Genomic DNA, 22,711 nt, shown 5'->3' on the forward strand with positions numbered 1-22,711 from the left:
CACGGATTAACCCCCCTTCCTAGGGCCTTCACTAAGGCCCTTCTACTCCAGTCACCATGAGTTGTAGGTCTTGACCTTTCTTCGTTTCCCTTCTCTTGTTTTTCTTTCGTCGCCGATCAGCCATTCGTTCATTCCACGATGGCATACACTTTCATTAGCCCAGCTTGCCATTGACAGCCATTGATTGGTTTCTGTGCTATCGCTCCCGGAACGGCAGCCTCATGTCTTTCATGAGCCATGTCTTTGTCTCTTATTTCCACCATCACCTGGGGCCATTGCGTCCATGCAGGTGGCATTCTCATCCTGTTCTGGCTCTTCGGTTCGATCGTCCCATCACTACTTGCCCTGCTTGCACCCGTCCACCTCTCTGGTGATTTTATTGAGCGGCTATACCAGTTCTCTCCGTTTCTGCAAGTCCAAGCGCTGACCAATGGGTGATTTCACAGTCCATAATATGCTCAACAAGCTGTCGGGACAGCCCGAAAGCTACGAGAAAAAGTACGATAGGATCCTCCTCGCTTCCCCTTACATCTGCAGACATATAATAACCGCTGTGCAACCCGTTGCAGGTCCCACTACAAGTTCGGACGCACACTCGGCGCTGGTACGTACGGTATCGTTCGTGAGGCCGACAGCAGCAAGGGAAAGGTCGCCATCAAGATCATCCTGAAGAAGAATGTCCGGGGCAACGAACGCATGGTCTACGATGAACTAGAGATGCTTCAGGCTCTCGACCATCCCAACATTGTCCATTTCGTCGATTGGTTCGAATCGAAGGTCGGTTGCATCAAGGATACTCTAGACGGTCCCCTGTCTAACGATATGGCAGGATAAATTCTACATTGTCACACAGCTGGCCACTGGTGGTGAGCTGTTCGACCGGATTTGCGAGTACGGCAAGTTCACCGAAAAGGATGCCTCTCAGACCATTCGCCAGGTGCTGGGCGCCGTTCACTACCTGCACGAACGCAATATCGTTCACCGAGGTATGTCCTATATATCGTCAATTGTTCACTTTCAAGGACTTGGACTGATCTTGGCATCCACTCTGACTAGACCTGAAACCCGAAAACCTTCTCTACCTTGGTCCCGACCCCCATTCCCCTCTGGTCCTCGCAGATTTCGGTATTGCCAAGATGCTGGATAGCCCGAGCGAGGTCCTGACCAGCATGGCGGGCTCCTTCGGCTACGCCGCCCCAGAGGTCATGCTCAAGCAGGGTCACGGTAAGGCCGTCGATATGTGGTCCCTCGGTGTCATCACCTACACCCTGCTTTGCGGTTACTCCCCCTTCCGCTCCGAGAACCTGTCCGACTTGATTGAAGAGTGCCGGAGCGGAAAGATCATCTTCCACGAGCGCTACTGGCGCGATGTTTCCCAGGACGCCAAGGACTTCATCCTCACCCTGTTGCAGCCCGATCCTTCCAAGCGTGTCACATCCGATGAGGCCTTGAAGCACACCTGGTTGACCGGTGAATCGGCCAGCGACCGCGACTTGCTGCCCGAGATCCGTGCCTACATTGCCCGCTCTCGTCTTCGCCGAGGCATCGAAATCATCAAGCTGGCGAACCGCATTGAGGCCCTCAAGATGCAGGAAGACGATGAGGACATCCCCAGCCCGGTGGAAATGGCAGAGAAGGCATCTGGCACGACGCCCTTCCCTCAACTCTCGCCCAATGGCAAGTCCGATTCCGCGCCAGCGGAGGGCGAGGCGACCGGCACGAAGAAGCGCAGTCTGAGCAAGATCGCCCGCGGCGCCATCTTCCGTGAAGTTGTGCTCGCGAAGGTCCGTGAGGTGAAGGAGAACGAAGAGCGCGAGAAGGTTGAGCGCGAAGCTCGTGAGCGGACCACCCATGCATGAGGTCTGATCGGATGGCGTTGATAGAGACTTGCTTTCTGCTGCTGCACCGGTTCCATTCTTGTTGGGTCACGGACCATCACTGAACTGTTTTCTGTGAATAACTTTCGATGATTCCCCATCCATATACTGATCTGGCGTATTCTTTTTGCTGTTTCTTGGTTTGCTGAACGAGATGGGACTTTAATGGAGGCTTCGGTTTACGGAGATAATATTCCTTTCTGTGATCTGAATTCATATTCGGCTTGACCTGATCTTCCAACTATACGCCGCATGTAGATGACTCGCATCGATGTAATTGCCTCCAAATTGTGATCAGGCAAGTAGAAACAACAGTCTAATCATGACCAAATCAGATGCCGGGATATCACGTGGGGGATGTCCCCAGCGTGATCGGTCCGGGCCAATCAGGTGATGGCGTGCGGCCCCGTCAGCCACCGCCAGCAGATGATCGCCCGGAGATACCATCGCGGCCCTCTTTAAGTAACTTCCTGTCCCCTCTCTTTCATGTTCCCCTCTTCAGTCTCTCTTCACTCAGACTTCTCTCGGGCATTCACTACTACTAGATCTCTTAGCACTGTGACTTCTCAATCTATCACTGCGCCCGCCCCGTCCAACAACTCATCCGCCGTCTCGTCGATCGCCCCGCCCTAAGTTGTAGACGTCATACATCTGTGCGCCTCCACGATCTGACAATTCCTTCCCGACAAGGCTGGCCAACTAATACCCACCAGATCTTCCCTGAGCAATCTTCAATAAACCGACTGTCACTTCTGCCTTGAAGAGGCGCTCTGCCCACCATGTTTGCCGGCAAGCGCCTGAGCAAGGTAAGTCATCATGCCACCTACCACCCCGCTCATCATCTCGACCATTGCAACTAACACAAATCTACATACAGGAGCTCCTAAAGGTAATCCATTCCTGCAGCATTCACCCTACCAGATCTATCACAACCAATATCTACACTCCAATGGCGCCATTCCCTCAAAAAAAATCAACTAACCCCCTCCCACCACAGATGAAAGACCACCTTCCCCCCGGGATCACAATCGTCAAGTCCGACAACCTCGAGGAATGGCAAATGGACATCAAAGTCCTCGACTCCAACCCACTCTACCAGAACGAGACATACCGACTCAAATTCACCTTCAGCAATAAGTACCCAATCGGTATTGTTACCCCCCACAATTACAATTTTTTCCCACAGTCCTTCCTCAAATTATGAAACCAATACTAACGCATTATTTTTGACAAATTGCAATAGAACCCCCCGAAGTCCAATTCATCGAATGCCCACCCACCTCTGACCACCCCCGTCCCATCCCCATTCACCCACACATCTACAGCAACGGCATAATATGTCTCGATTTGCTCAGCTCGGCAGGCTGGTCACCCGTACAGACGGTCGAGAGCGTCTGCATGAGTATTCAAAGCATGTTGACGGCGAATTCGCGCAATGAGCGACCTCCCGGTGATAGTGACTTTGTGTCGTATAATCGGAGGAGACCTAGGGATATCAATTTCCATTATGATGATGATAATGTATAGTGTTCTGGGGAGGGGGAGGTGAAATCGGTGGTGGTGGTGGTGGTGGTGGTGGTGGTGGTTGCATTGATATTGGCGCGTGATCTTGATCTTCCATTCCCATTTCCATCTCATCACATCATATTCATGTTCCTCTTTTGTTTCGCTATTTGCTTTTCTTGCTTGCTTGCTTGCTTGATTCTTATCAAGGCGAACAAGGAGTTTAACTGGATTTCCGGATGGAGCGTTGGTATTATGCATGAAATGCATTTACGTGTGGGTTTTATTTTTCATTTTTTTATTTTTTTTTTCTTGTTTACTCTTTTCTTTACACAGTTACATCTCCTGTCTTATATATTACAACATACATACATATACATATTTCGCTACACACTCTCTTCCGTACAAAAACACCTGAAAATTGACCCTATGGTTACATCTAAAATTGTCACGTTTACTTACCATAAACTACTACTACTTCTACTACTGCACCAAATCCAAAATCATACTCGATGTTTTGAGTCACTATACACAGGGTTTATGGAAGAGAGAACAAGGAGGAAAGAAAGAAAAAAGGGGGAGGAGGACAGACAGACACAGTCGACGGAAGCAACATCAGCGACACAGATACAAAGGAAAAAGTTCAACGCCATAAAGCAAAGTAACAAGCAAAAGGACATTGGTACAGCAGGTTGAACCTGGTTTTTGGGGAGATCGCCATAGCCCAAAGGTGGACCTGTTACACAAACTCGCACACAAGCCGAATTGTGATGGTAATAGTAGAGACAATTAATCTTTCTCTTGGTATATCTGCAACTTCTAATCGAGATTTTGGCACCAATAAATCAGGGTCATGTGTCTTTGAGCTGTTATACAGGTCTTCGTTGGAGATCAGACGGTCCTATCCTTTTCTACCGGTCAACCTCACCGAACACAAGATCCATCGTTCCTAAAGAGAGAAATGTTAGTATGTTGTTGATATGGTCAAGGCACTTTGGGTATAGCTTACCGATAATAGCGACAGCATCGGCCAGAAGGTGGCCGCGAGACACTTGGTCGAAACCACCCAAGTGAGCAAATCCAGGAGCACGGATCTTGCAGCGGTAGGGTCTCTCGCTACCGTCACTGACAAGGAACACACCCATCTCACCCTTGGGAGCCTCAATGGCGGAGTAGGTCTCACCCGGGGGAACGGCGTAACCCTTGGTGAACAGAAGGAAGTGGTGGATCAGAGCCTCCATGTTCTCCTTCATGGCCGCACGGGGAGGGGGGGAGATCTTGTAGTCCTCAACACGGACGGGACCAGCGGGCATCTGGTTCAGGCACTGGTGGATGATGCGCAGGGACTGGCGGAATTCCTCCATACGGCAGAGGTAACGGTCGTAGCAGTCACCGTTGACACCGACGGGCACGTCGAACTCAACCTTGTCGTAGGCATCGTAAGGCTGGGACTTACGGATATCCCAGGGGACACCGGAACCACGCAGCATGACACCGGTGAAACTCATGTTGAGGGCATCGGCAGCCTTGACAACACCAACACCCTGGGTTCTGGCCTTCCAGATACGGTTATCCGTGAGCAGTTCCTCGGTCTCGTCAATGCGGTCACCGAACTGAGTAGCCCACTGGTAGATATCGTCGAGGAGACCAAGGGGCAGATCTTGGGACACACCACCAGGGCGGACGTAGGCAGCGTGGAGACGGGCACCGGAGACACGCTCGTAGAATTCCTAAATTCGAGGACTCATGTCAGTCATTGCGGCTAGCACACAGCTCTGCATGCCAGAAAACACCTACCATGAGCTTCTCACGTTCCTCGAAACCCCACAGGAAAGGTGTCAAAGCACCAACATCCATCGCGTGGGAAAGGACGGACATGAGGTGGTTCAGAATGCGTGTCATCTCACCGAACAGTGTGCGGATGTACTTGGCTCTCTCGGGGATCTCAACGTTCAGCAGCTTCTCAACAGCCAGGGAGAAGCACTGCTCGTTGGTCATCATGGAGACGTAATCCAATCGGTCGAAGTATGGCAGGGCTTGCATGTAGGACTTGTATTCGATCAACTTCTCGGTACCACGGTGAAGCAGACCGACGTGGGGATCGGCGCGGACGATCTCTTCACCATTGAGCTCCAGAATCAAACGCAACACACCGTGAGCGGCAGGGTGCTGAGGACCAAAGTTGACGGTGTAATGGCGGATCTTGCGGCCGGCTCCAGTGTCCTCGGATTCGAGGGCGGCGCCCACATCAGCCTCCGAAGGGCCCTCCTTGTTGGCCAGAGATGTGAAGGTCGGGTCGGCCGGGATGAGGCGGGTGGCCTGGTAGCTGGTGGGTTCTGCATACCGGCGAGGCAGCGACGTCGAAATCGTCCGGGATCTGGGGATAGCAGTGTTTCTGGAGAAGCTCGAGGGGCGGAGGCAGAGCCTTTTGGGCGCGCTGCCCGCCAGGCGAGTGAAGGAAGCAGCCATTCGGGAGAGCGGGGAGTGAGGATGAGGGTGAAGCGAGGCGGAGAGCCCTCAATCCAGACGCAATTGGGTTGGAAGGAGGGGGAATTGGCGGGGATTGGAAGCGATGCGGACTGACGCTTGCTCCTCGTTGGATGAGGTTGCGCTTTCCAGGCGAGATACAATTTGGGCAGTCACGTGAGAGGAGCTTATGGTCATCAGCCCGTCTCTGGTTGGTCTGCCGTTAGCCACTTAAAACTCTCACCACTAGTGCCGATTCCCCTTAAACTGCTGGGTGTGTTATATACACCCGTCTCTCCGCCTTTGCGGCCTGCAGAATTTCAGAAAATACTGCCGCTTCCGCCAAAGAACTTTTCGCAGTTGCTCCCTCCACTTTGTCTGTCCCTCTTCCTCCTCCAAATTTCCCCGCGACTTCTAAGTCCATCGTTCATCATGGCGCCTCTCGTTCCCTCGCAGGAGGAGCTTGATCGCAGAAGGGTATGTTCTGTCTTCCGACCGTGACCTCTTGTTCCTATTTCCTCCATCATACTGACTGCATTGACTTCCAGATCGTTGACATCAACCCAGAGACCGTCTCCAACATCCCCTCCACAGATTTCCCTGGTCATTGGCCCGGCGAGTCGCACGAATGGTCCCTCGAAAAGTTCAAGAATGTACGTTGGTAGTAATCAAGTGTTCGCGCTCACAATGCCACTTCTCCACACAAGTCCCATCAGCTTTGCGCTCACACGTACCTTTTTTCGCGAACAGGATCTCAAGATCGACTTCCACCGCAACGAGCGTTTCGAAGCTTCCTTCTCTCTCATCGGAGTCGACGCCTCCATTGCCAATGCCTTCCGTCGTATTCTCATGGCCGAGGTGCCCAGCATCGCCATCGAATACGTTTTCGTCCACAACAACACCTCTGTCATCCAGGATGAGGTTCTCGCACAACGTCTGGGTCTGATTCCCCTCAAGGGTTCCGTGGAGGGCATCAACTGGATGCGCTGGTTCAAGAAGCCCACCGACGACGATCCCAATGGCAGCAACCCCGCCGACTACAACACCATCGTCTTGCGCTTGGACGTCGAATGTACCAAGAACCCCAACGCGGACCCGGAGGAAGATGATCCCCGCAAGCTCTACAAGAATGCGCACGTCTACGCCAAAGATATCACTTTCCACCCCGTCGGTCGCCAGGAACAATTCTTTGCTGGTGATGACGCAATCCAGCCTGTCAACCCGGACATCCTGGTCGCCAAGCTCCGTCCTGGTCAGTCGATCGAGATGGAACTTCACTGTATCAAGGGTATCGGTGCCGACCACGCCAAATTCTCCCCCGTCGCCACGGCTACCTACCGTCTACTCCCCGACATCAAGATCCTCCGCCCCATCATTGGAGACGATGCCAAGAAGTTCGCCAAGTGCTTCCCTAGCGGTGTCATTGGCCTCGAGAAGGTCACCCGTGAGGAAGCCAAGCAGAAGGACAGCGGATATGAGGGCCACGAGGGCGAATTGAAGGCAGTTGTTGTGGATCCCTTCAAGGATACCGTCAGCAGAGAGTGTCTGAGACACGAGGAGTTCCAGGGCAAGGTCAAGCTCGGTCGCGTCCGCGACCACTTCATCTTTAACATCGAGAGTGTTGGCCAGTTCGAAAGCGATACCCTCTTCCTGGAGAGTGTCAAGGTCCTGAAGCTGAAATGCGCAAGATGGAAGCGGGGCTTGACGGACCTTATGCGCTAAGTCAAAGCCATTTGACTCAGCCTTCCGTGAAAAATGATTCAAAGCTATATAATGCATTGGCCTGGCGTTGGATTGTCTTGTTGATTTTGTACATTTACGAAAAGTTGGTGACAACCTTCTTTACACTTGTTGGGAGTCTGGACTGGGATCTTTTTGTGATAGAAAAAGCAGATTTGACTTCCTAGGTCTTGAACATGATCATCAGAGCATCAGCGATTCTTCGTAACGTGTAGTTGCCGGTCCATCTCAGCGGCTCTTCGTCTATTGAAACGCCAGTCGGAAACGGAAATCGATGATATACGCCGGGTCACTGACTGCGATTTCCTGGCCGTCCTCAATCAAGTCCTTCAGCTTGAGCTTCAGATTAGCGCGAGTCTGTTCCTCCAACTGCGGCGGGAACCGTTGGTAGAGTGTCTTCTCCTCCGTCCTCATACTGGGCTTCTTCAGTTGAGCCTCAGGCCGTTCTCCAAGGGTCTCGATGAATTCTTCCAGCGTCATATTTGGGTTCACGGTCAATTTGCGTGCCAGGTTTCCGCACACCGGGCAGTCCGGCTTCTTCTCCGCCTCAAACGTGTACGTGTACACGCCCTCTTCTCCTGCATACATCATATAGTTCTCAAGATACGGGTTGCATGATGTGGCAATCTTCAATGCCTCGGAGGTGGTCGCCGCTGCGATCACAGCATTGGTTGAAGCAATAGCCGGAATGATGTTCTTGACAACTCCCTGAGTCATCTGGAAAGTGACGCCGGCGATATTGAACTGCTTCGCCCGCTCCAGAGCAGCATTGTAGACCCAGCCAATGTGCTCCATGTCGTCACTATCGAAGACGTCATCTTTGCGCTGTTCCTGCCAGGCAATCTGATGAGCCCATTCGATGCAGTGTTGAGGCTGGCGCGGAATGGTTGCGATGGTACAAAGAGGAACGGCCGGTCGCGGCGCGTGCATATCAAGCTGACACTCAATACAAGAGGAAAGTGTGGGTAAAATCACACGCGCCTGTCCCTTGAATCCTGTTATCGGTCAGTCGTGCTCTGTTTTGTGTCCAGCATAAGTGAGCAAACATACCTTCTGTTCCACCATCGATGAGCGGCTTCAGACTTTCTGGGTCCTCGAAATCGACCATTCCGATCAGAGTCGAGTTAATCCAACGTCTGGCTTCGATGCTATCCAGACCACAGACGATGATCTTGAATTGCATGTAGTAATCTTCGTCTTTGTCTTGGATCTTCCCTACATACGGTGTGATCTTTACCCCCTTGACTCGTCTTTCTACAAAGGCAGCAGCAACCTCAGCTTTGGGCTTGCCTATGTCTGACTGGCGAAATAGAAATTGTCTGTTCAGGTTGGAAATATCGATCGTATCTGCACGTGTTGGTCATTTGTAGTTTTTACAAATCAAGAAGGACTTACCCATATCAATGACGTGGATGTCTTTGAAGCCTGACAGAGCCAGGTTTTTGAGGATCTCACATCCTAGTCCTCCAGCGCCGCTGTAAGCAGTGCTTGGTTATTATCCATGTATTTCTAAGGGAGTAAGAATCGCCTTGACTTACATGACCCTGTAGTACCGTTAGCGAGCACGACGAGTCCGAAACAGTCAGAAACGTACAGAATTTTGGATGACTCTAAAGCACTTATCGTCTCTGGTCCAGGGACCCAATCTTCATCGCTGAAGGGTCCGGACTTAGTCAGGACGCTGTATAGATGCTTCCTGGGTGATATGAGCAGCTGCAGCTATGGGGTGGAGAATCCTTCTCACCATCGCTGAGGCGAAGTTGTAGCTACCATTTTCCGATTATGTTGTCTAAAGTAGCCAGGTCGCTAACTATTTGCCTCTACCCAAGCTCTTGTTGCATAAGCAAGTGATCTCTTGCCTCCGAGCTGCACTTATTGTGAGCTCCTGCACCAGCTTAGATAATGTGGGCGTCCAAGATATAAGCAGGGTAATAGCTCCACACCCGAGAGCTACGTTGCTATAAATTCCGAGTTTTCGGATTGTAGACAGCGTGGAGGTGATGATGGGAAGATGAGGATGATGAGTCTCGAATGGTCGTTAGATCGATACAGCACCGCCCCACGTGACCCCTCCGCGCCATACAATTTCCTCCAACTTCCACAACTTGGTCCTCCTTTCCTCGCAACTTTTACGAAGATAATGCCACATTAGTAAAATGGATGGTCTACTTACGGCCGTTAAGACGGTCAAGCACAGCCAGCAGCCCATTTTGTCGGCCGCTGCCGAGGGAACATATTCAGGCACCACATCTAACGGCTCTGAGAACCGGTCCAAAGCCGATCTTCCCGGGGACCCAACATCCTCAGAACATATCTTGGCCATCTTGAAGGCAAAACCCGATGAGCACGAACTTGCTCAGGTTCTAGTCATATTAGATCCATCAAATAAAACAGCAACTCCGAATGGATTTGATATCCGGGTCCCGCGCCCAGTAACAGCGCAAATTCTCAATGCTCTGGTTATCATTACAATCCCGGATCATTGGGAGGCTCTTGGGTCACAAACCCAGAGTTCAAAGTCTGGTAATTCGAAGCTACGAGCTGCTCTTCTGAGATGTCTCAGTAGCGTTGCGGGTATCAGTTGCTTGGTGACCCAGCTCCGTTCTCTCATAGCTGCGTCCCGTTCATCGGCTGAGCAGGCGAAATCATCCGGTCACAAAATACAGATTAGGGATACACTTGCGGTCATCTCCGCCCTGCTGGAGCCGAGCGACTTTGCGTTTCGCCTATACGCTGACATGGATAATCTGTACAGCAATGCGACACAGAAGCAAGTGGCTTGGAGGGAGTTGCTCTCGGTGCTTGCTGCCAGTAAAGTATTGTCTACAGCTGCAGAAGCGCTTAATCTGATCTCTGAGCTTGACGGAATTTCTACAATCTCTTGGATCGGGGAAGGCTCGAAATACGCTACCTGGCTAGGTTCAAATATCTGCTATATGGCATCGAAGACTGCTCTCAGTGATGAAGAGGCTTGGAAATCCGTGGCTCTTTTGACTGGGAGGTCGCTAAGCTTGGGCTATACAGGTATTTGAGTAAGTCTTTACTGATAGGTTTGGTAGGCTAAGCATGATACAGATCAGGTTGTCAAAGAGATCTATACCGGACTTCTTGTTCGGCGACCACTTTCCGAACAGTACAGCTCGCTTTTTGACCGTCTCCGGCCAACGGAGCAACTAGCATTGCTTGAGGCTGTCTTTCGGGATCTTGAGAAAAAGCAGTTTTCAGGTGAAATACCTGGTGACAGTGCCAGCAACACCTCGGGACAAGTGGTCAGTAGCGTAGCAGCTCTCTGCTCAATGGCCGTGTCAAAACGGTCACATCTGCAAAGTCAGATAATAGATTGGCTGTCAAAAGGCCAAGGCGGTTCGATCCATTCGCTTGGGTTGCGCCGTGCTCTAGTGGCTACATTAGCACAGGAAGAAGGTAGGAGTAAGCCCGCTTGATAAAGTTTTTCTGGCTGACATGGATCACATCAGACTCTATAAATACTCTTCTTAGTAAGAGTCTAGATCAATCAGGCGACAAGTTCTACATTCAGCACGCTCCCATTAGGTGTCAAGAAGGTACTATATCCGTGTGTTTTGTATAGCAGAAAGGACTAACATATATCAGCCAATGCCCAAGTTGTTCTTCTCGCTGCAGGCTACCTCCAGCGGCTTGATGCTGCAGCAATGATGTTTATTGGACGCACCGGACTCTTCCTCAATACAGTCTCGAACCGCCTAGCAGCGTCTTCGCCCAGAGCGCGCTTTCTCGGCATGCTGATTGGAACTACTATCTCTCAGCTCATCGAGCAGCAAGGTAAAGGGATGAGGTTTGATCTTGAAGAGATGGAAAGTGATGAGGCACATTGGTACTTGGACCTTGCCAAACTACATGATTCCATTGGGTCTATTGAATCCATTGAATCGCTGAGAGGGCCTCCGGCCACAACTGAAAAGGATACCAAAAACCGAACCTCTAGTACCAATATGCCAAAGAAAGACACCAGAAAAGCAAAGATCGTTGCCATAGAAGAGGTCAATGACTCGGATCAAGAGGATGAAGAAGATGAAGATCTCATCCCATATGAGAAGCCCGATGAAGATCCCTCAGATTCTGATGATGACCCAACCTTGGTTCAACGCAACAAACCTACCGCACCAGTGTATGTGACAAAACGAACCGTAACACATATGGTCACTAACCATGGGTTAGGTATATCCGCGACCTCATAACCTACCTACGTGACACAGAGAACGTAGAGCGCTACGAACTGGCTGTTTCTACCGCTCCTTCCCTGATCCGACGCAAGACGGGATTTGGAACAGAGCTTGCTGAGAATATAGAAGAACTGGCACTCGTTGTCGTGGGCTTACAGGAGCATGGGAAGATCCCCAGATTCCAGGAAATCCAACTTCAAAGTATGATCGCACTGATCGTATCTCAACCTCTCAAGATGGGCCACTGGTTCTCGGCCATTTTCTTCGATGGGGACCTATCTCAACCACAGCGCTCTACGATCCTCACAGCTCTAGGTTTGAGTGCTCGCGAACTCGGCGGAAATGGCGAAGCAGATGCTAAAGCACTGGGTCTCCCACGGGTATCCGACGCTTCGTTCCCGTCCAAAAAGCTCCCTGGTAACCTCGAGGCTCTGTATCAGCCTGAGACCGAATCGCCAATCGCAAGCCTAACCAAGCAATTATCACGCGCCTCACTCGAACCACTAGCTGCCGATGCCTCAGATTCCCTGTCTGGGCCCAATGCACTCAAAGTCCGCACATTCTCCTCCCGAATGGAAGTCGAAAAGAAACGTCAGCAACGCGAAGCACAACGGCAGAAGTCCACCGCAAAAGATCTATACAGAGTCCTTGCAGATGGGTTCTTCTACCCTCTGAAGGGTCGTTTCGAAATGATGATCATGCAATTTTCATCGTATGTTCTCCTTCCTCCCCAAGTTTTCCACAAGTCATCATCGCTAACGAACCAGTTCCACCGCTCCCTCTTACAACCCCTTCTACGCCCCTCATCTCCTCAGTCTCTTCACCCAAACACTCACACTCATCTTCTCAACAATGGGCCCTCACACGCCCCATCTCGCAGCCGTCACACACGAAACATTGACATTTCTGCTCTCGCTCCACGCTCGCCCTATATCAGACGATCCCGGCATCTTGTCCTCGCTTCTATCTCTCTTCCTCGCAGCTGTAGACTTGAACGTCGCCTCCGGGACCTCCGGGGAAGAGCGCCTGGTCACTGAATTCGCCACGCAAGTCATGGAGCTGCGAGAATGGGTAGGAGAGATATTTGATCGGACGCCACCGGTCCAAGATACGAGCGATCCGCGAGAACAGGTGCGGACATTAGCTGCAGGTGTCATGGTGAAACTGGGAGAGGTGATAGAGCGATACCAGGGACGGCTGATGGGTGTAAATTCCGGATTCAGGTACTAGTTGTAATTAAACAATCCCAATAACGTCTATAAAACAATCTCAACACGATATACCCAACCTCATTCCAAAATGCACCAACCGTCATCTGTATGATCCTCTAGAAAAGGCGTCGTCTCCTCTCACCCATTCACAGTAGTGGTGGTGGTGATGTTGGTGATATCTATAGGTATCATTCCCACTCCCCTGTTGTTGCCTGCGAACGCTCCTATCACAGTTTGGTGACAACGGTACGACGTGCTGATAGTAAATCGTTTGGTATGTTTTAATGCTTTTGTAATTTCCATGTATAATGCATTACCCGATACGTTTGGGCTGTCTACGCAGAAGAGTAGTACCAGGCTCGACATATGTCCGATCCTGCTGGAGCAAGCGCAGATGGTTGGTGATTTCTGTTGAAGGAGGGCGCTTTTCAACATATACGAATAGTAGATTCTGATAGATAGTACTGGAATCATAGTAGTTAAGGCGGAGCCAAAAACACTAAGTAAGTCTAGACCCGTTCCTCACAGTATGTCAATGGGGCGGGGCGTGCGCGGGATAAGTGATGGTGTGTAGGGAGAGGGGTAATTGCATCTACCTAGATTAGTAAGTCTGCTACGTGGACGTTGTGATGTGGTTGACATAAATGAGTGCTTGCTCTTCTAGAATCTAGATTTTTGAAGGAGGACATTGACGGTCCTCTTCTCGTTTTGCTTTGCTTATAGAGGTGTCAAACGTGGTGGCCTTAGTCATATTGGTCCGGTCCTATTAGGTATGCGAAGGTTCCCTATTTTAGGGTCATGTGTTCCGGATGGAGTTGCAAGTGGCATGGGAAGCTGCAAGACCATGTCTATTATGCTAAAGTCTCTTTTCAAAGGAATAAACGCAGAAGTGGAACCGTGAGGGTCAGTTTGGGAGAAGCCTCCAGGATACGGAAGAGCTCTCAAAGCACGAGATGGCCGACGATCGTGCGTCACAGGACACAGCAGAGCGCGAGGCTCGCAATGCTGTCACTCTCGGGCTGAGTGACCAGAAGACGATGCAACAGTTGTCATCGTCTGGAAAGAGCGCGCAGGATCGCCGGAGACAGGCGGCACGTCGGCGTGCTCAGAATGAGAGTGTTGACAGTCAAGCGGCGACTCAAGGAGACACGGGGCAGAGCAGGAGTCAAAGCCAAGCATGAAATCGATCAAGTCGATGGTTCAACTTGCAGGAGGTGACTCTGGGTTGGATGGTTCTTCTTGGGCGACTGAAAAGGCATCACGAAGATGACCTTCATATATCTCTTTCTCCTTCAGCTTGCCATCAAGGAAAGTTTGTATGTCCGGGGTCCAATATGGCGACACAGTCCGTTCAAACTCCACCATCCCAGCATCATCTAGTTTCGAGTATCTTGGTTGTATGTGATCTAGGAAGATATTGTATAAACCTTTGGGGGTTTCGAGTGCGTGAAAGTACCAGAAACTTCCAGTTGCCCAGCCTCGCCTCATGATACTCGCGAGACCCAAACTTTTCTTTCCCGCTTGAGAGCGATTCTGTTCTTCCTTGTCGAAGACTTCCATGAATTCGGCATGAATCTCACTGAAAGCATCAAGATGTTCTCCTTCGTATAACTGATCCACTCCGCGACTTGTGAGCCAATAGGGCGGATGGAGCATCTCAACCGGTCGTGAGCATGTCCACTCTAGGTCAATGAGTGACTTGATGTTCCAGTCGCTGTCGACAAAGAGGTTACTTTGGTGTAGATCCGTCAAGGTCATGATAAACGGCCCACGTCGATGTTTGCGACAGGAGAAATGTGGCAGCAGAGCTCGCATTATGGTCAGACTTGACAGCTGCGCTTCACCGTCGGCCTTGTCTCGTATCGAATTTGGGACATGGCGTAACCGACTGTCATGATAGGACAGCAGGTCCATATAGTAACTATCGCTTGTCGAATACACGAGGTCTCTGTCCATGTCTGTGGGGACGGACTCGTTTTCTAGATGATGAAGACGAAGTGTTAAAGGGCGATTGGTGAGCTTTACAATCCCATGGTTATCGATTGTCAGAGATCCTATTCGGTCGAAAGGAAACTGGGCTAATGATAGTATAATCTGACTCAACCCGCGGAAAAGGTTGGCTCTGCGTTTGCGGTCGTGGCGTAATCTATCCCAAGTCTCAGAAAGCATCACAGCATCAGAGCTTCCGACGTGGTCCAAAAGTAAATAACCCGTTTTCAGGCTGTAAGGGCAGTTTCCACTTGAGTAAGGTGGTCGAATTGGATACCCGAAAAGAGGCGATAGCACACGGTGAAGGTACCATTTTAGGCGGCTGAAGATGGAGGTGTGCTGAATCGCGGTGAACTAGGCCAGGGTTAACTTGGCTCTCAAATCTTCAGCAACTCACTTACACATGGGCCTTGTGCAAATGCGAAGCCCCACAATTGCGGTATGGGTATAGAAGGACAGTTCTGTCGAGTCCATATATAAGTTGCAGCCTCGCAGCGAAGCTTCTCGTCCGAATTCCCTGGTTGTTGACTCTCTCCCACTTTATAGGGCAGAGGAAACCTCATAAGGACCCTTTTGGATGTTCTACCATCCTGCCCATCAATGACAACTGGGATGCACACGTTGAAGCTTCCGGAGATCCACTCTTTGACTTCTTCGACACGGCATGTCTGTTTTATATTTAGATTCATATGATACGACACAATAGATTCGATTACGGTGCGATGTTGATACAAGTATACATAGAAATCAATGCGCCGTTGTGGATATGATAGCTCTTGGAGGACATTGTCGTCGTCGTCTAGAGCCGCAGAGAGACTGATTTGTCCGTGGAGTAGCGGCAGCGCACCCGGCATGCTGGCCGGTCGGGTGGTTTGAGGGATTACAGTGCAAATGAATGTCAATGTAGCCTCTCACAGCACAAAAAAAATCGGGCTCAAGGATTTAAACACCCACTGTCTGGCCTAATGCCAAAAATGCAAGGGTTGGGAAGACTGCTAGGTGACTTAAGGGGATAGAGATAGATGGACAACGAGATAGAAGAAAGAGTAAGGCCAATGTGCCAAGGCCGCTAGCCCCCTTTCGGGTGGAGTTTGTTTAGGCCTGAGGCCCCCAGCTCCGGTACCTTGGATACTTAGGAGGAACAACAAAAAACACTTAGGACACATTCTACAATGCGACAACTATGCACTGCTGCTAATGATCCACATCATTGCCACACCCCACGCTTAGAAAGTTGAAGTTTCATAATTCCTGTTGGGCTTGTGGGACCCCACAGACATGAAATGGGCAGCGGTGCACCAACTCCTAAAGCATTACCTACAGACCCCAGGGAATCATACAGTGTGGGATTGATATCATCATTCGCTAACATTAAGTCTTTACTACCCTTCACTCCAACTTCGCAAAATTCCCCTTCTCGATCGCCGCATCCATCATCCGATCACCATTAATAAGGCTCGTCGTACAAATCACAATCTTCCGCCGGGGAGCTTCCTGCGCCGCAATAAACCTCAACGCCGCAATTTCTGTGAATGTAATTCCGCCCAAAAAGAAAACATAAACGGTCTTGATCGCATTATTCCCGCTGATGGTCTGCCGCGCCCTGATGGCCTTGTCGTCACCCTTCTGTACAATGCTAAACGTAGCTCCACGAGCACTCTTCACTACGTCCTCAAAACCCAGCCATCCTGGGGACGAGGCGCTTGCAGGGCTAGGTGTTGCAGCAGTGACAGGCCCGCCTCTGACAAGGGAAAGAATGTAAGGTTTCTGCAGAACACATTGAACAAGACGGATGCTGAGAGGGGCGAACCCGCTATAGACGTACGCAACGTCATTAGGGTCCTTTTCGCTGACCTCTTCAACGACCAGTCGGAGGTTCTTGCGGAGGTAGCCGTAGTTGGTCTTAGTGCCTGTCTGGGCGCCAGCGGTAGGGAGGAGCATGGTGGTGGCGGAAGAACGAGGCTGAAGAAGTTCCATTTTTTCGAGAGCCCAGAAAGTAAGAAGGTGTTGATGGCCGTAGGCTTGGATGATTTGACGTTTGAAGTTTTCGAGGTCGCGGGGGCGGAGACCACCGGACATGCACGATTCAAGACAGAGCAGACGGAGAATGGTCTTCAGAGGAACATCGCGAGCAATTAGCTCCTCAACGGCGTCGTGATGGTATGTAGCGTCGGCGCCCGCGGCGTTGTTTTGTTGGACTTCGAGAATCTTGCGGAAGATATCTGAGCGAGTGGTTCTCATGATTTCTTCGGCAAGGTTGGTATGGACCCGGAGACTTTGATGTTCCAGTTGATAGGTGGGAAGTTTGTTGACGAACTCGCGAAGCTCGGAGGTAGTTTTGGCGGCATGTCGGCTTTCGTAGTCGCTTTCCAAACGGCGTGCAACCTTGTTCAATATGTCACCTACAATAGCGAAGTTGGCGTCACGCAGCTGGCTGAAGAGTTGGTCGGAGGAGTCCAGTTGGACTTTCCGCTTTTGTCCTTGTTTTGAGGACTGCTGGGGTGCTTTAGAAGACTCCTGAGCCTGAGGCACTGCCGTAGGCCCGACGATAGAGGTGTCCACATCTGCTTGGTTATTCTTGATGCCTACTGTCTCATCGATCAATCCTTCGTAGGTCAATTGTGTCAGTAGCGCAGTCCCAAAGTCGACTTCGCGATCGATGATGATGAGGCTTTCAGTGCTTGCGCTAGGAAGAAGGCCTCTGGCAGAGACTCCAGCAAGACCCGAGCTCTCTTCAGCATCAAGCTCCTTTCTCATCCGCAGTAGGAGGTCTGCAAGGCGTCGGGCATGGTCACCCTTGCCAATGATACGAGGGAAGTAGCCATGTCTTTGCTGGATGTCCATGAGGGCTTTTGCGGAGTGGAAGATACATGCCGGATCCTTGTGCTGTGTGCCACTAGGTGTTAACAGTGTTTGGAAAAGGAAGTTATGCTCTTCCTTACCAGGTACAAATCGCCAAAAGAGTCTTCTAGCTCCAGGGATAGCACATCTTGCTCCAAAGGGGCGAAGTACAATGGGAATTCGGCAATATTCACATCGCCTATAATGCCGGCTTCTTCAAGGATGGAATTGCTTACAAGGGTCCGCCTCGGAACCCAGAATATGGAGAGTTCATGTTCAACATTGCCGTTGCGCTGAAGACGCTGAATCTGTTCTAGAGGAATGTTAGCTCATACTGATGGCATTCAATCGGGCGTGACTTGAAAGAAGGCCTTGAGATGAGCTGTATACAAATCTCTCTATGTTGGGATCTCTTGACTGACTACGTAGAGTGGAAGATAGATCTGCGTAATCTACTGTTTGTCCCGAAGAGATATAGAGGCATAGCTTCGCCAATGATCGCATGACGAGGCACAGGATAGAGAGGATTTACAATGGGAGAAGGCGACGGGGTGGTGATCCGGAAGAAATGGACATACCTGCCACGGCCCGCACCTGGCGTATCTTTTCCGCGTGGACTAGAAAGACGACGTTGCGCTGAGAGGAGTCCACGTTGCCATTCTCGAGCAGGAACACGCGATCTACACCGTATTCCTGGAGCAGCGAGAACTTGACGAACAGCCCGACTGGACCAGCCAGATCCTGACTGACGACAAGGTTTTTCTTACCACGTACCTGCACCACGAGATTCAGCCCATGCACAAAGGCGAGGAAGATTGCTGCTGCCTTGAGGGACACGTTGGAGGCTTACTCACGCCTTCAAGGAGAGTTAACAAATCCCTACGCGCCTTGTCCCTAAAATAGTCTGCATCAGACCCTGGATACGGCGCCATGGCTGCGGTGAAGCATGCTCCGGCGATGTGATTGGGAGGGGGAAAAGGGAAGATTGAAGGGAAGAAGACGGAGGGAGGAGAGGAAAGGCGGAAGCAAAACGAAGGCAACCACCAACTCAAAGTGGGAAAGTTTGCACGTTTGCAGCCACTGGTTCGTGGCTGCGAAAAGGGTCCAGCCACCCCACTAGCCGTTTAGGGATTAGTGCGTGCACTGCCTGTCATATTGATGGTTCTGATACCGTCATTACTTTCACCACTACCCATTTTATCTTTCTAGGATGATGTATCAGAATTACCCTCCGCCTTGGGTCTCGACCCTCCATCCAATAATGCCTAAGGAGGCGTTTCCCTGACGGCTGCTGCTCCCCTGACCAACTGGAGTTATTATTATCGTTGGTTTCACATCTTTTGCGCTGGTCCCTCTCTGATCCCCTTTTCTACCTCCATCTGTCCTCTTCTCAGATTCTATTCTCTCATTCACCGGATTAATCGCTACTAGCATATTCTTGCCCTTCTCTCACCCTCATATCCGACTACTAATCTCTTTCGCATTTCACGCCATGGGCCGATTCGGTTTCAAAAAGTCCGGGGACGACGACGAGGATTCCGGCAACCGTCTGGCACTTTTCGGCTCCAGATCGAAGAGCAAGAGCCCTGCGCCGCCTGCCAACCCCTACGCTAAGCCTATCCCGACCGACCCTTACACCAAGGCCAAGATGCAGGCGGGTGTGGCTCCTCTGCCAGCCGGAGAACAACCGCCCGCAGCTGGCCCCTCTGGTGCCCATAACATCCCCGGAGATAACAAGTATCAAGGGTATGCGCCGAATCGATATGGAAACCAAGGCGGTTATGGATCCGACCGCTTTGGTGGCGGGGGTGCTGCTGCCCCTGCCGCTTCTCGGTACGGCCCTGGCGGCTATGGAGGACTAGGTAGCGCCGATCCCAATGACCCCGCGGCGGCGGATGGCAACAGAGATGCGCTTTTTGGAGGGGCTCGGGATCGGGCACAACAACAACAGCAGCAGGCCGGTCCTCCCCCGCCTTACTCCGAGGGCGGAGCTGCCTATGGCGGAGGCAGCAACGAGTACAACACCTCCACTTACCAGGAGCGTCACCTTACTGCTGAGGAGGAAGAGGAGGAAGAAATCCAGACCATCAAGCAGGACATCCGGTTTATCAAGCAGGGTGACGTCGCCTCAACTCGCAATGCACTCCGTGTGGCTGCCCAGGCCGAAGAGACGGGTCGTGAGACACTTGCTCGTTTGGGTGCGCAGGGAGAGCGTATCCATGATGCCGAGAAGAGTTTGGATGTCGCTACAGTCGAGGGACGGATCGCGGAGGAGAAGGCAAAGGAGTTGAAGACACTCAACAAGAGCATGTTCGCTGTTCATGTGTCCAACCCTTTCACCAGTTCCCGGCGCCGGCGAGAGCGTGATGAGCGGATTTTGAACACGCACCGCGCTGAGCGGGAAACTCGCGAGGGTACCGAGAAGGAGGCTTTCAAGACCAACCAACGGATGGAACGCACATTCAGGGATATCGACAAGGAGGCGGCCAAGCAGACCACACGTAACAGGACCAACATCACTGATCGTGCCAAGTACCAGTTCGAGGCGGACAGCGAGGATGAGGCGATGGAGAACGAGATCGAACAGAATCTGGATCTGCTTGGAGGAGCTGCGAGCCGTCTGAATGGCCTTGCTCGGGCGACAGGTCGCGAGCTGGACGAACAGAACCGTCATTTGGAGCGTATCACGGCCAAGGTAAGTCCTTTTGAGATCCTGTCACGAAGTCCCATCTCGACTGACTGCTTTGTAGAGCGACTTTGTCGACGACCAAATCGCCATGAACCGGGCCAAGCTGGACAGAATTCATTAAGCTTGGCCTTGGAACCATTACTGACCGCCTGGTGCCGTCGAATTTCTACTGTGCATATCACCACTTGCTACCATATCCTTGGCGTTTTGGGTATTATACTACATTATGCTTGCTATCGGCCTTTTGGCCATTGTGTTTCGCATACGGAGGAAGTAATAGTCGCGAATAGAGATGTCAACCCTTTTAGCTCATACCCAGGACTTTCCATATCGCTTAGACGTAATTCGGTGGGATTACAGGTGTCTTCTGCATCCAATTCCGCAAATAATTGCAGAGGAGGAACTTTCTGCCTTGGGGCTCCGAAAACGCATAGCTTTCCAATAGTTAATCAACTTCAAGCAATCTTATCGTACTGCTACTCAAGTTTTCCGGCATCAATCAGCTCAGTCCAATGATCTTGTCATCCTCGACAGGCCACACGCCTAATAGCCGAAGAACATGCGCCCACTACAATTTAAGACCAATATGTTACTCCTGCCATGCCATGCCATACACTCTTCACAGCAAGTCAGCCGACCCATCCCGTCCCAAATCCGTAGGTAATAACTATGAAGCAAAACATAAGCAGCCAACAGATCCTGAAACACCACATATATTATATCATATTACACTCCTCTCCGCTCATTAGACAGACACACAGTCTCATCATCAGTCCATGCAACCCCCACCCCCCACACACACATACTACGTACAGCAAGTAATCAAATCAGTAATTAAATCCGAATAACACAGAAGTCACGGCTAAGGAAAATGAAATTCGGACAAAGAGAGAAGCTGACGTATACAGCCCATTTACAAACAACCCGATCTAACTAGGAATGGTATGTAGACAGTAATCTAGTATGCCCCACTGTGCGTAGGCGTAGTATGCTATGGCCTCGCGGAAACCGTTATTAATCTGCTACATAACAGTTGGATATTGGGCTGAAACACGGTGGGGACCGTGGTCAAATAAACCAGACTTTTTTTCCTTTCCCTTTCTCGTCATTGTTTTTTGAATATTGGGGGAAATTGATCTTTATCTGTTCCTGGTTATTTCTGTGTTTCGTTTCCGTGTGGAGTTAGTTGCCTTTTAGCCGCGTGGAGATAACATGATGTCAGTTTCATTGTCTGTGGGTTGGAGCAGCTTTTCAGGTGCTCAATTATTATTTAATTTTTTTCATTTGTTATTCGAATGGTTTTTAAAATATGGGATCTAAGGAGAAAAGCTTTTAGGCTGGAAATATTGTGACCGGTTAATACACGTTTGTGGTAAGTAATCTGATGGTTGTAAGAGAGTATGAATGAAGTTGGAAGAGCTTCGGCTTTTGTTAGTGTGCTGCTATGCTATACATGCACCATACATTATATGCCGCATGTATCTAAGAATAAGAATACGATGCTGTGAGTGAGAGGTTTTCTGGAAATCTTCTGCAATACTCTATCTTATGAATGAATTAGTCGTCTGAGAGTAGTGGCCGTTAGTATGTCCGTTGTAGTAGTTGATGTCCATTGATACGGTATATACCGTCCGGTTGGATTATGGATATTGAAGTGTATATATAGAGAGGCACTACCGCCACACTAGCCAGGCTTCCTCCACACCAGCCTCTGCTCATGCCACACCCTCTACCTTCCATTTAAGGTAAGGCTCGCTCCCTTTTAGGTAAGGCTCACTCCCGCTTAGGTAAGACTTACTTTTTAGCTCAGACAGAATCCCACCGCCTCCCTATTTCAGATATATACTGCCTGAGGTCTGAACTTTCTGCCTCAGGTGACAATAACCCTAAAGTAGTAAGCGGTATGGTTCTGCCCGACACGAAAAGCAAGCCTTACCTAAACGGGAGTGAGCCTTACCTAAAAGGGAGCGAGCCTTACCTTAAATGGAAGGTAGAGGGTGTGGCATGAGCAGAGGCCGGTGTGGAGGAAGCCTGGCTGGTGTGGCGGTAGCGTCCCCCTATATATATGAGAACAATTTGCTATTCTTACCAAACACTGGTCTGAATACTATTGACATCGGTTGTAGCACGATTGTCGGGGTAGGAGATGTGTGCCAGCAACTATACTATTAGTAGAAACAAGCGGCTTAGAAA

At 50.6% G+C, this 22,711-nt stretch overlaps 10 protein-coding genes across 10 annotated transcripts; 6 read left to right on the top strand and 4 right to left on the bottom strand.

The window, feature by feature from the left end:
• Positions 1–56: 56 nt before the first annotated feature.
• Positions 57–1,859, top strand: AKAW2_21163S (serine/threonine-protein kinase; the record flags this gene model as incomplete). Its single annotated transcript, XM_041685956.1, has 5 exons — positions 57–63; positions 447–498; positions 570–777; positions 830–986; positions 1,057–1,859. The coding sequence occupies 5 exons, from the start codon at positions 57–59 to the stop codon at positions 1,857–1,859; spliced, it is 1,227 nt and encodes a 408-aa protein (XP_041539989.1).
• Positions 1,860–2,826: 967 nt separating this feature from the next.
• On the top strand, positions 2,827–3,404 carry AKAW2_21164S (ubiquitin-conjugating enzyme E2; the record flags this gene model as incomplete). Its single annotated transcript, XM_041685958.1, has 2 exons — positions 2,827–3,025; positions 3,121–3,404. The coding sequence occupies 2 exons, from the start codon at positions 2,827–2,829 to the stop codon at positions 3,402–3,404; spliced, it is 483 nt and encodes a 160-aa protein (XP_041539990.1).
• An 887-nt stretch (positions 3,405–4,291) lies between these two features.
• Positions 4,292–5,849, bottom strand: NUO49 (NADH-quinone oxidoreductase subunit D; the record flags this gene model as incomplete). The annotated part of the gene is made up of 3 exons (XM_041685959.1): positions 4,292–4,329; positions 4,390–5,110; positions 5,178–5,849. 3 exons carry the CDS (start codon positions 5,847–5,849, stop codon positions 4,292–4,294), a joined length of 1,431 nt encoding a protein of 476 aa, XP_041539991.1.
• Positions 5,850–6,278: 429 nt separating this feature from the next.
• On the top strand, positions 6,279–7,568 carry RPC40 (DNA-directed RNA polymerase core subunit RPC40; the record flags this gene model as incomplete). The annotated part of the gene is made up of 3 exons (XM_041685960.1): positions 6,279–6,323; positions 6,395–6,499; positions 6,597–7,568. 3 exons carry the CDS (start codon positions 6,279–6,281, stop codon positions 7,566–7,568), a joined length of 1,122 nt encoding a protein of 373 aa, XP_041539992.1.
• A 261-nt stretch (positions 7,569–7,829) lies between these two features.
• Positions 7,830–9,359, bottom strand: AKAW2_21167A (NEDD8-activating protein UBA3; the record flags this gene model as incomplete). The annotated part of the gene is made up of 6 exons (XM_041685961.1): positions 7,830–8,581; positions 8,637–8,933; positions 8,982–9,061; positions 9,125–9,130; positions 9,181–9,282; positions 9,331–9,359. The coding sequence occupies 6 exons, from the start codon at positions 9,357–9,359 to the stop codon at positions 7,830–7,832; spliced, it is 1,266 nt and encodes a 421-aa protein (XP_041539993.1).
• A 383-nt stretch (positions 9,360–9,742) lies between these two features.
• Positions 9,743–13,018, top strand: TEL2 (telomere length regulation TEL2 family protein; the record flags this gene model as incomplete). Its single annotated transcript, XM_041685962.1, has 6 exons — positions 9,743–10,610; positions 10,662–11,009; positions 11,063–11,149; positions 11,199–11,733; positions 11,784–12,500; positions 12,556–13,018. The coding sequence occupies 6 exons, from the start codon at positions 9,743–9,745 to the stop codon at positions 13,016–13,018; spliced, it is 3,018 nt and encodes a 1,005-aa protein (XP_041539994.1).
• Positions 13,019–13,952: 934 nt separating this feature from the next.
• On the top strand, positions 13,953–14,180 carry AKAW2_21170S (uncharacterized protein; the record flags this gene model as incomplete). Its single annotated transcript, XM_041685963.1, has 1 exon — positions 13,953–14,180. The coding sequence occupies one exon, from the start codon at positions 13,953–13,955 to the stop codon at positions 14,178–14,180; it is 228 nt and encodes a 75-aa protein (XP_041539995.1).
• Positions 14,181–14,199: 19 nt separating this feature from the next.
• On the bottom strand, positions 14,200–15,842 carry AKAW2_21169A (uncharacterized protein; the record flags this gene model as incomplete). Its single annotated transcript, XM_041685964.1, has 2 exons — positions 14,200–15,342; positions 15,390–15,842. The coding sequence occupies 2 exons, from the start codon at positions 15,840–15,842 to the stop codon at positions 14,200–14,202; spliced, it is 1,596 nt and encodes a 531-aa protein (XP_041539996.1).
• A 535-nt stretch (positions 15,843–16,377) lies between these two features.
• On the bottom strand, positions 16,378–18,761 carry AKAW2_21171A (Sec1 family protein; the record flags this gene model as incomplete). Its single annotated transcript, XM_041685965.1, has 4 exons — positions 16,378–17,874; positions 17,931–18,142; positions 18,408–18,603; positions 18,684–18,761. 4 exons carry the CDS (start codon positions 18,759–18,761, stop codon positions 16,378–16,380), a joined length of 1,983 nt encoding a protein of 660 aa, XP_041539997.1.
• A 560-nt stretch (positions 18,762–19,321) lies between these two features.
• Positions 19,322–20,639, top strand: SPO20 (putative plasma membrane SNARE protein (Sec9); the record flags this gene model as incomplete). The annotated part of the gene is made up of 2 exons (XM_041685966.1): positions 19,322–20,524; positions 20,580–20,639. 2 exons carry the CDS (start codon positions 19,322–19,324, stop codon positions 20,637–20,639), a joined length of 1,263 nt encoding a protein of 420 aa, XP_041539998.1.
• Between the last annotated feature and the right edge of the window lie 2,072 nt (positions 20,640–22,711).

This window comes from Aspergillus luchuensis, chromosome 2, assembly GCF_016861625.1.
Source record: "Aspergillus luchuensis IFO 4308 DNA, chromosome 2, nearly complete sequence".
Taxonomy (NCBI): domain Eukaryota; kingdom Fungi; phylum Ascomycota; class Eurotiomycetes; order Eurotiales; family Aspergillaceae; genus Aspergillus; species Aspergillus luchuensis.